Consider the following 12,344-nt stretch of genomic DNA (forward strand, 5'->3'; position numbering starts at 1 on the left):
AACATGATACATATCTGACTATTCGAATATTGTGAGCGCGAAGCGCGAGCTGAAATTGTTTTGATATGAAGAGCAGACATCTCGCCAGTCCACTAATGCAAACGTAAGCACGGACAGGGAATGTTTGATATAAAATGGAGCAATTATGAAACAGTCATGAAAAAAAGCATGTCACTACATAAAACACTAAATACTCGAAGTGCGAGGAAATACATTTAGTATATATTGACTTGATAACGGAATGTTTTAGTACAACAGGATTATATATAAATATATATATATATATATATAATCCTGTTGTACTGTCTTTTTCTCCTTTTGATCCGTTTTTTTGCCAGCTGATTGGGGGCGTGCCCCTCATGCCCCCCCCCCGTAGGTACGCCACTGCTGAGATACAGTTTATCTTCTTATTTTTTTAACAATCCCATCAATTTCAGTTCCGCTTAATAATACGAGCTTATTCCAATTTCACTCTTTGAACAAATTCAAATCCAAGGGCTTCCATTATTATTATTATAGCGACTCGAATGAAAACTGATACGCCCTCCCAATCCCTGATCACATACACCCCGCCAGCTGACACGCATGGGACTGTACCAGCACGAACACGAGCAGACAGCCCAAAAAGCAACAGTGCATGGCTCTCTCTCTCTTAGGTGATCCCTCCACTGTTCTGGAGATTCTAAGATTCAAATAGAACAATTCCCAGTCAGGTAAATCACAGGTTCAGCAACAGGTTGGAACGGTAGCCATGCATTTTATGTAGAAAAAAGAGAGATTTAAGGAGCAGACAGGTATTGACTTCGGATGGGAGACCAGGTTGATGGTTAATAAGGTAGCACAGGTGAATTGGTGTGGGTCATCAGCAGTATACACGTCTAGATAAAGTGGGAAGTCAGTGAGACACTCCTTTACTCTGAGTATGAAGTCTTGGCGGAGGTGGTCAAGAGCGGAGCAAGATCCAACAAAATGTTCAACTGTCTCATCATATGAGTCGCAAAGGGGCAGATACGAGTGGAGGACTTTCCCAATGTGTGGAGGCGACAGTGAGTGAGATATGTGGATGAGAGTAGCTGGGCTCTCACAATGAGTGCGAAACGGATTACAGGAGAATGTGAGGACTTCGGATAAAGGAGATTAACTGAGGGTGGTATGTGATCAATCCAGAACTTGAGAGTTGACTTCACACGGATGCCCTGGGCAACGAGATCCTTGACGGCAGTGTAGATCTTGTACTTAATCAATTTCTTAAAGGTGGAGTAAGGAAGTGGTTTCAAGATAGTACTGTGAAGATCAGGGAGGTCATACTTTCTCAATGTATCCTGGATGACTTGGATAGTTGGAGTCCATGCTCCGAGGGCTGCCAGAAATGTCCGGTATTCGAAGCGGTTGTGGTCCAGATTGGAGAGTTGGCCGAAAAGGAGCAATCTATCGAGATCTATCTGGATGGAGAGAGGCAAGAGGTTGGTGAGAAGATATACAATCTCGTCCGCCGCTGTTATTGGGACTCCAAGAACCCTCTTAAATAGATGCAATTGGGCTTTGTCGAGTTTCTGTAGCATGGATTTAGTGAGTTTAATAATAGGAGCGCCATGCAACATCCTAGGAATACAGAAAGTTCGCCAAAGGTGTGCAATCAGCAAGGGGGAGAGACCGCCAGTATATGCACCAGAGCCAGACAGGGAATAGAATGCACGAAGGCCAGTTCCGATGATGCCGTCAGTAGGATCAGACCGAGAACCGGATTTTGAAATTCCAAGGTGAGGATGACTGGTTTTTGCATCAACAATACTTCCGTTGACTGTCCAGGAAGATTTTTGGGATGCTTAGCATTGTTGAAGACAATCACTGCACTTTTGAAGGATTGATTTTGTAATGCCAGAACTCCGCATAGCTGAATGTGGCATCAAGCATCAGCTGAAGCTCATCTGGGAGTTGGCTATCAGTGCGACATCATCATCATGGCGTGTTATTGTGTGCGCCACAATATGGATCCATACGTCATCCAAAAAGAATCGCTATTCAACTTCTTTTCAGTTGCACGGATGAGAGGAAAAGAATAACGTCTCGTATTTGAAAAGCGATTATAGGGATTAAAGGGAGCGAATTGCATAGCGGGTGGGTTCGAAAATGCACTATGACTCAGGGGGACGAATACGATGAAGAAGGGAACAGGTTTCTTCAAATACAATAGCTTACTACTCTCGGTTGAAAAGGGGTACATATGATATTGACTGTCGGATTCATAAGCGATGTAAAACCTTCGCAACGGGGAAGTTGAGGTCATCATTACTCAATTACAGAAGCTCAATGATACGTTGCTTAAACTATTCCGACTCAAGGCAAGATGGCTTCGTATATCATCCATATTCTACTTTACATGTGTCTTAACCTGAGACTGAGATTTGTTGTTGGCCAAGGTAAGATAATTCAGTTTGCGGTTAATGTACTTCAATCCAAAACAACCCACAATGAATGAAGCGTACACGCCTATTGTTACTTATGCTATATGTTCATGATATTGATCGTATATATGTTTTTTTTGCGTTCCATATAGGCTTGATGCCATTCTAGAGATATATATGCCGTTCTGGCCCATAAGAAAAAAAGGATAGAAAATAAAACATTACCGTTCTATCGAAGATGTTAATTAGAATGAAAAATCTTCGATGAAATTAAAATGCATACACTTTTTATATATTTTTTTGGGGGGGTATATACAGACACATACCAAATCATATACATAGCCTATTTCAATATTTGTGATAAAAGTAAGTGTATATAATATCATGAATAACAAAATCGTACCAGTAACATTATAAACTGTGTCCAGGGCATAACGGTGACACAGAATTTGCTCCTGCGTCATTTGTTCCAGTCATAATAACTCGGAGGGCATAAGGTTGGATATATGACTGAAATTTCATTTTTGGCTCAGAATAATGTAACGATAACGATCAGGATGTATTTACGTTTCTAGTCTAGGTTTTAAGCTTTGCAAAACGTGACGATTTTCATTTGGAGCAATTGTCGCCGGAACAAATGTCTTGGGACCTAAAAAATACATGAAAGTCAGAAGTATCTATATATATATATATATATATATATATATGTATATATATATATATATATATATATGTGTGTGTGTGTGTGTGTGTGTGTTGTGTTTGTGTGATTGTGTGTGTATAAAGTTACATATTTCTTGCATCCAATAATAAATTTTACATTATCTTCCTTTAGCCGGAAGACTTTATGTATATCATTTTTTTTTGTAACTGTGAGTATATGTACTTGGACCCAATGCGTTACTCTCAACTGTTTATCTTTTTCTGTTTTAATTAAATAATCGATGTACATTTCAATACATTGTAAGGAAATGCACAGAAAGACATTTGTTATGATTTATAGAGGTCAACGTTTGTTATGTCTTTTCATTTCAATACAAAGAACAAACACATTGTGAAATACGTATTCATTATTGTAACTCATCAATCATGTCAATGAACGCATTAGATTAGAATGGATGTGGTTACGTTAACAAAGAAATATATTGCACTGAAATTATTCGGAAGAGACGTTTAGAAATAGCTAATATGATAGAAGGAATGACTTACAAAGATAAAGCGTGTTAAAGCAATTGATATTAAAAAATACATAACATTAACATTTAACATTTTTGTCTATAAAAGAATGCAGCCATCCATGCCTTAGCAGTCATTATTATTTTGTCCACTCTTCCCATTCTACTGATATTTTTTACAGTTTCATTTTTTTTTCAATTTCGAAAATAGAGCAACATTCAATATTCAAATTGTTTGCCAAGGGCCCACTTGCTAATTGTGAAATTATGACATCTCACATAATGCCGAAATCTAATATCAATTTAGATGTAAAACAATCCATCCGTATAACAAGGCCTAACAATAGTGGTCCGAATCGTAAGGCACGTCCTTGAATTCTACAACACAATATGCCACTAACGTCACAGGGTAATAGTACAAATATCACACGCTTTTCATTAAGTTAATTTAAGCTATCCCACAATGTAAACTATAACCGGCCCTAAAATAGCAACACCGTGGTAGGACTATACTGTTGATTGTTTGAAATTATCATCCACAGAATCTGTGATATTGATGCTTCGATGTTTTATTACATTTCAATTGATCTCGTTCCCATTGATATCCATAGTCATCACCCGTTCATTACACATACCTATCAGTATATCCTCCGCCTATTTTTTTTCGTCACTAGTCTATGCAATGTCTATCATCTGTCTTGCTGTGTTTATACTTGTAAATAGCAACGTATTTGTAAATGTGGTACATGTATGTGAATAAATCAAACCAAATCGAGTCGAATGATGGAATGCTTTCACTAACAATTAAACGCGATGTTATATATAATACAGCGTTTTAAGTAATTGAATAATATACACTTACGAATACTTCCAGATTGTGCATTCCCATTCATATGTAAATTACTAACAAGATGATAAAAATATTTGTCACAGATGTATATGAATCCCAATGTTTTTTTGCAAATATTTTTATGCAAGATTTAATCACGTGGACGTATCATAATGTTGTGATAATGTATTTTCGATATGATAATACTCTTAACTTGATAAAACATACAATACGAGAGTCAACGATTATTTTGATTCATAGTCTACTTTATTTGGATGAACATTGTTCATTTCCATGATCACAATCTTCCTTATTCATTTGTTGAAAACGCCTCTGCAGCCTTCCACTATGAAGAAAATAATTTTGTCCTAATGTGCACATTACTAGTGCACGTTGTAATAGTGATGGCTATCATATTGTAAAAATAACGTCCTTGGTTAATGTAAAAAAGGTAGCAAGATGATGCAGTACTGCATATGCACATGATCCATTGTTTATATATATATTAGATATATATATATATATATATATATATAATACATTGCAAACGTACACAGCGGCAAGTTCAACGATGAAATATCCTTGGATGATGCCATCTCAGTACACTCCTTTTCATAAACTGAAAAAAGTGAGACATGTACTTCCCTTTATAGAAAATACATTTATGCTGATGCTTACCAGGAAGTTCATTTCATTGTCATCATTTTGTAGCATTGACAGAAATGAACACTACATTATCCGTCCTGGGATGGTATGATCACACATATTTTTAGAAGACGAGATGCACTTGTGGCTTAATGTGTAACTATACCATGAAACGAATAGTATACTTTGTCTAATAATAAGCAGGACACCTTAAAGGTGGAGGGTTTCAGGTGATGGAGCTAATTATGATTTCCGAGGCGATCTCGATACAACTTTATCTGTCCGAGGTGAAGACGAGAAACGGTTGAATTTGCATGAATATTGTGCATCCGATTACAACAGTGTAAATAAATGGGGCAGTTTATTATGACAGTGTCAAGACAACAAAAGAGGTGACGTCTTTTGTTCCTTCTTGAAATAATAGAGTTTCATCCACGGCCATGCAATTTATGTTCCTATGCTTTCTCTTTCTTCTTCTTACTCCCCCTCCGCCCCCCCCCCCCCCCTTGATCGTTTGAAAGCGATATGACATGCGATATGGATACAAAGCGAGAGATCGCCAAAACAGTAGAACCACATCGAGTTAAATTACAATTTATCACATGATTTTAATGGTTTTGCCGAGCATGCCGAGTGTATTGTAATTAAGGTCATACAAGATCATATATACATTAATATCATTCGCTTTTTCGTTTGGCATACAGACTTTTATACACATTAAATTATGAAATGTAGCACTTTCGTGACACCACATGAATTAGTGGCGTTAGATATTTTTTTGTGTTATTGATCATAAACATTTTTTCTTTCCTATATCAGTAAATACAATACTCAGTGTTGACTGATAATGTTAGATGAACGAATATATATACTTTGGGTGTGGCATCGTAAAGGTTTCAATTACATGTTATGAACAATCATTCAATGTTTACTTCAATGATTGTTAAATAATCGCCTTATGGTTTGGTAATCAGAGCAATCGTATGTATACAAGGATGTTGTGGAGGATGAATTATGATATTTTTAATGAATTTTGAACATACCGAAACTAGGCTCTAGGCTTTGCACAAGGTGAGACAATATTTAGATAAACACGGTTCGGTTAATTATGATCTTTGATCATTAGATATCAGTTTCATACATTGCAATCGAAACACATTAGTTTATTTTGTTCTTCAACTTTTTGAAAGGAAAAAAGCATAATTTTTACGACGGCAACCCTACAAAAATGAAAAAGGGGAATATGAATATCTCTTAATTTAATTGTATCTAGCTCAGCATTCCAAATACTTAAAGGCATTTCATATATTTCTAAATGAAAATTTTTAAAGATTTTTTTTTTAAATAGCAAAAATTCCAATTTGAAATATGCGTTCACTACATACACTTCAAATTGTCATTCCAATCACTTGAAATGGTAAATGTGCGACTACTCCGCTATATATTTGCCGTTGTCATAGCAACGAGGTGCCTTAATTTCGAGAATAACCGCATGATATGCGTTGACATCCGATGGCCTTTCTTATGATGTATGTTTGATATTAACACTAATGATCTGCTTTACCACTTGGTTTGATAGGGACAATTTCCGTAATTGCAGAAAATGATCACTTTGACTGAACGATCTTACCTACCTCGTTTAGCATGACTGCTTTAATTGCTCAGTCAAACAGAGACTGAGGACTGCAACAGTTATTTTCATCTCTTTTTTTTCACTGTTAGATCGCAGAAAATGTGTTCGTGATGTAAGTAAAGACGGTGGTAAAAATCTAATATTCTTTTAAATAATGGATTATTATGAAGTTGATCATGGTGATGATGCTGACGATGATGATGATGATGATGGTGGTGGTGGTGCTGCTGCTGCTGCTGATGATGATAATAGTGATGATCATGATGATGATGACGATGTTAAGGATGATGATGAGGATGATGATGATGATGGTGGTGGTGGTAAGAGGCCAGTGCCGTATCTTAAAAAAAACGCACGATCAAAATGAGGATAAGGGTGACAATAATAATACTAGCAATTTTAATAGCATTATTTAAACAATTTAGATTAATTTTGATATAATTCCCCTCTGTCATATTTGTATCAGTCAATAGTATTAGACCGCAGCGTTAATGATGATTGGTGATTTAACTCCCCCCTCCCCACCCCCCCCCCCCCCTCTCTCTCTCACACACACACACACGCACTCTCTGCCCCAATCCTCTCTCATTCTCTCTCACCTTCCCTTCCTCAAGTTACCTTTTTCCTGTCTAGCAATATGTGTATTTTCTGATCTTTGGCGTCAATTTTCTCATTCCTTTTTTCTGTATATTTGCTGAATTTGGGGGAAATACACGTGTGGGTACACGCACACCGTTCCGCACAAACTTATACAAATATCCCCAAAAGCGCTTATAGCAGTGGATGTTCGCTTTGACACCCTTGCAACCAATGCATATTTAGAAGTTTGTTGGGGGATCAAAATATTAAAGATAAGTACGCGCATTTGTGCGTGAGGTTGCGTGTGTGAGGGTGTGCATGGGTGTGTGGGTATGTGTGCGAGAGTCCTTTTCACAGCCATGTACGTATTGACTTTTCTGTTAAATATAATGACAATAGTTTCATTGTAATGTATTCTTAAATTATGGGTGTATTTTCGTAGTCAAAGTAGGCAAGAATAAAATATTTTCTCACGAGACCTTTTGCTCCATCGAACTCTGGAACCAATTTAACGAATGGTTGTGTTGAGGTACTAAGTAATACTACATGTAAAGTTTATAAGTTCATAAGTTCATTTATTACAGTCCATTTGTATGGAAATTTGCTTTCCACCAGCATTACAAACACATAAAACACAATATACATAGTATACAAGCTGTGAGTACATATACATAAGGACAGACAGCAAATGAAAAAATAGGCAACAAAAATATGATTCCACATTAGAGGTCGTGACATGTTGAGAGCGGATTCTCATTTTAACTGTGATCATTATTTGTTCTGATATAACAGGAATGTACGAATGCTTGTTGGAGGAAGATGGATAAATCATTTTCTGATCCTCTTCCCTATTCTTTCCGCGACTTGCTCATGACCTGGTAATACCCCCCCCCCCCCCCCCACACACACACACACACACACACACAATCGCCCCTAAAATCGTCATCGGCCAAGTTCATACATGCATCAGCATGTCAACACCACACCTTCCTGCATAACCATGCAGCTTTGTAAAATGATGTTAATGAGAGCTTAACATTTGGATACAAAGCAAAGCACAGCTATTACAGCGGCTTTTGATAGCTCGAGCTACACATCCAGTCCTTACTCCAGCTTCAGCATGATGTGCAATGTATGGGATACTGTTTAGGAAAAAAACGAGACAGAACCACCACACCACAACACTTCTGAAATAAAAAAATGCCCGTTTCCAGAATAGATAATATCAACATCAATAGTTTAGATGCTCGTGTCAATTGTAATTTTATTTTCACATTTTACATTCTGCGGTCTGAGAGTGTTTTATTTCCATGTAGGCTACATTACTTCAATGATCACATATGATTCAAAGATACCATAGCAAGACAGACTGTGGAAACGGCTATTAAACAGCAATTAATTATTGTAATTCAAGCTTTTATAATGATAAAAAAAGTGTGTGTTTTTTCTATTTACATGAGGAGGTTCGCATTTTTACTGCCGTTTACTTCACTCTTTTGCAGTAGTAATGGAAGCATATCAAACCCACTTGCTTCATACATTAATGATTTGTCTAATGATTTTCAATATGTCATTGAATTTCTAAGTATAGGCGGGGCAGTCATTAACCATGTGGTAAATATTCCGATTAATTCACCGGTTTGATAAAGAGGGAAAACTAATTAATGAGAGACAATACTGCAATTAATTTTCTCAAAGGCGAAAAACCATCCCATGGGAAGCATTATAGAAATTAAGAGCGTAATTCTGCACGATCGGTTGTAGACAACGATGGGAAAGGGAGCAATTACTTATGTCACGTGATTACCAGCTGTATCAAGAAACAATTCACACATACCCCCATTAATTAGCTAAGGTTATTTACGAGATTCTGTTAATTGAATCAATTTAGGTCCTAGTTAAGTATTATATACAGGTCAACCTGTAGATTGGGAAGAAAGGGTATTAGTTTACCTCTGCATAACAACATGATGTAAGTTTAATACTTTTTTTTTCAATGAAGAGTTCTGATAACATTATCATTCGTATTAATTTCCTTTTCTCTCCAAAGGAATTCCTAATTCAAATATTTGTTTGAAGTCATATTATGATAAATGTATAAATTTGGAATATAATCAATTATTATGTACAGTCATCGTCTATGCGGGATTTTCTAAGTTTAACGACATGTACATGTAGGCCTATCATTATGAGCCCCCCCCCCTCCCCACACACACACACACTTACGGCTACTACATTCATTAGCTTTGGGTTCCACCAACTCTATATTTTTTAATCCGGCAATTTTGTAAGTGTAAATTGTTCCAATTGCAATTTTATTTTTTATTTGAATTTGCTTTTATCTGGTTTTAATTATCCCTTTTCTACAAGCAGTAAATTGTCCTATATTTTTTCAATAGCTTTAGGGGCCCGTCTGTGACCAAGGCAATCATTGAATATTTCAGTACAAATGCTTGCGACGCACCCTTAAATTGAAATAAGATGGAATTCATATTCAATTATTATATTCCTCCAATGATCCGAGAGACGCGACAACACCGAGTCGATCAATGGAGGTATACTATTATTTTATTTCGACAGAAAGTTCAAGGATTTGAAGCACGATATCATAAATAGATATTATTTCGATTGATTCCATGCATATTTCACAGCGGATGGGACTAATGATTAACGGCAATGACCTGAAGATATAGATTCGATTAGGGCTGTCATCACCTCGTTGTTCTGACTCGAACCCATCAATGCCTTTAGCAAGAAATTTAGCCCTGTTGTGATGCATTCGACCCAGGTGTAGCAAATGAAAAGGGGTGTTCAATTCTGGAAAACGCTTGTGGATAGGATTGATTGCTACTAACACTTAAGTAAAGATAAAGATAATGACAATTGGCACTCATAGTGAATATGGGGCCCTCATAAGTTACAATATAAATATGATTTTGTTTTATCACGCCATTGCTTATGTGACATAATACATATAATTATGATACAACTTGCTGCAGATAGCAATTTCATTTTTTTCAAGTGATAGTAACTCTCTTTCAGGGAACGTATTTCACTTCTTTTTTATGTAATTACAATTCGTTAATCTCGATGTATTCATGTTATCTTCAAGAGTAGAATATTTTCAAAATACTTTGTACTTAATCATGAGACAGAATACGTAATTGTTTGGAAAACTGCGAATAAATACTTTCTCGACATCTACCATTTGCTCCGCTATGACACACAATTCATGAAATGGAATTGGTAGTTCATTCCACTAAACAAACTTATTTCTGCTCTGGTTTCCCCCATTTTTTCCGTCAAGAAAACAAACATAATTTTGAAACTTCGTTTGCTCTCTTTTGACCGCGTAAATCAAATTTAACACAAGTTCCTTATTCAAACATTGATATATTTACCTACCTTGGTCCTGTTCGCAAATGCGCGAATTTGACTAACCTTGCGCTACTGGATTAGGCCTAACTTACTTCTTTTAATTTTATTCTAAATGGATACGATATTTGCTTTCAATGCTGATGGTCGTATAGTGGAGTGGAAGAAGTGTTAATATCAACAATATAATGCCTATTGAATTTATATTGAGTGTTATACCATTTACACGATATTGTTACTAATGCAAATTGCACCTAAATCATCACATCACCAGCTAATGAAGGCCACCGCACACCTTACGACTGTTCGCGATCCGATTTCGGAACAAATCGCATTTTGCTAATTTTCTGAAAATGTGAATATAACATATCATTTTATTTGAGGTTAAAATTAGTTGAGAGAATACTTATATAACCATTTTGAAAGATTGTAAGCCTTTATTTTGGAGTAAATGTCAAATTAGTTTCAAATCGTAGACAATCGTACGACTGCTATGACGTATTACGACTAGATATTAAATTCGCTTTTATTCTAAGAAGGATGATTGCATAGTCTCTGATTTGGACATAGGTATTCGTACGATGACTCAAAACATTACACAGTAAAATATTCCAAGTCTCAATGTTAGCATCAAATTCTACCACATTTTATTCTGTAATAGGGTCGCAGACCAATCGTAAGGTGTGCGGTCGCCTAAAGAAAAATCTGTTGGAGTTAAACCTAACTGTTGGGATTTTGTATTTCTTCATGTTTTTTATATATTTTATCGTTTATGGAGTATTCATCTGATGTAGACGTGTTTCTTAATACATACTCTCGTGGATCGTCTTGTCAATAAATCATTTCAATTCCTCCACGAACAGGTAACATGCAGACCTACACAAGTCATATACGAGTGCATTTTGCGCCTTATGATATATAAATTATAGTTACGAACTACTCAGCTGCCAACATTAATTTCACAGTACTATATGAATCATTAATTTCAGAGTCATTAATTAATGACTCTATTATCGAGCCTCCAAGCTTTGTGGCGGTGCCTTGGCCGAGTGGTTTAAAGGCGCCTGGCTATACATAATAAGTCCGGGGTTCGATCCCCGGCCGCGGCACCTATGCCCGTGAGCAAATAAATGGAAATGCTAACATGCATTAATGCATTAATGGTAACTAGGTGTGAACTTGGTTTTTTTTTAATTTACCTGCTTTATTATCTTACAAATGTAACTAAAAGATCTTTGCTCATTTGATGTATTCATTGATCTCTAATTTCTTTAGATGGTATATATTTTCAAACCCGATAATCTCATTTTCACGCTAAATAATTATGTTTTTATTTTTTTTCTATTTTTATTTATTTTTGGGGGGGAGTTGGGTTTGTAAATGACGTAATATAACAACACTAATAATATGAGAATTTTCACATTGAATATCAAGGACCTATACAGTGATGTCAGAGGAGTATACAAAATATTAATGGTCCCTTGCAGTAATTGATTCTAGTGTTTTTTCTAATAGTTGTTAATAATGACAAAAAGAATATTAGAAAAAAGGAGTGAAGAACACATCTGTCCTGCAATATCACTCAACGTAACGTTTCATGATGGTTTACCTAATGGAGCTCAGCATTGATAGATATTCGGTGTTAAACTTGATTTTTAGATGCGACCTAGTAAGAAAATCATATAAAGTGAGGGATGGTGGTT

The 12,344-nt window shown here is 36.1% G+C and overlaps 1 protein-coding gene across 3 annotated transcripts in view; it reads left to right on the forward strand.

Moving 5' to 3' along the window:
• The first annotated feature begins 2,214 nt into the window (after positions 1-2,214).
• LOC121430717 (cell wall integrity and stress response component 4-like) overlaps positions 2,215-12,344 on the forward strand; it is a 31,518-nt gene continuing 21,388 nt past the window's right edge. For all 3 annotated transcript variants that reach the window (XM_041628082.1, XM_041628081.1, XM_041628083.1), the window contains exon 1: positions 2,215-2,420. In XM_041628082.1, the coding sequence (XP_041484016.1) occupies positions 2,348-2,420 (73 nt within the window). In that variant the 5' untranslated portion in view covers positions 2,215-2,347. The remainder of the gene's footprint in view (positions 2,421-12,344) is intronic.

The sequence above is a fragment of the Lytechinus variegatus genome, chromosome 17 (assembly GCF_018143015.1).
Source record: "Lytechinus variegatus isolate NC3 chromosome 17, Lvar_3.0, whole genome shotgun sequence".
Classification (NCBI taxonomy): Eukaryota; Metazoa; Echinodermata; class Echinoidea; order Temnopleuroida; family Toxopneustidae; genus Lytechinus; species Lytechinus variegatus.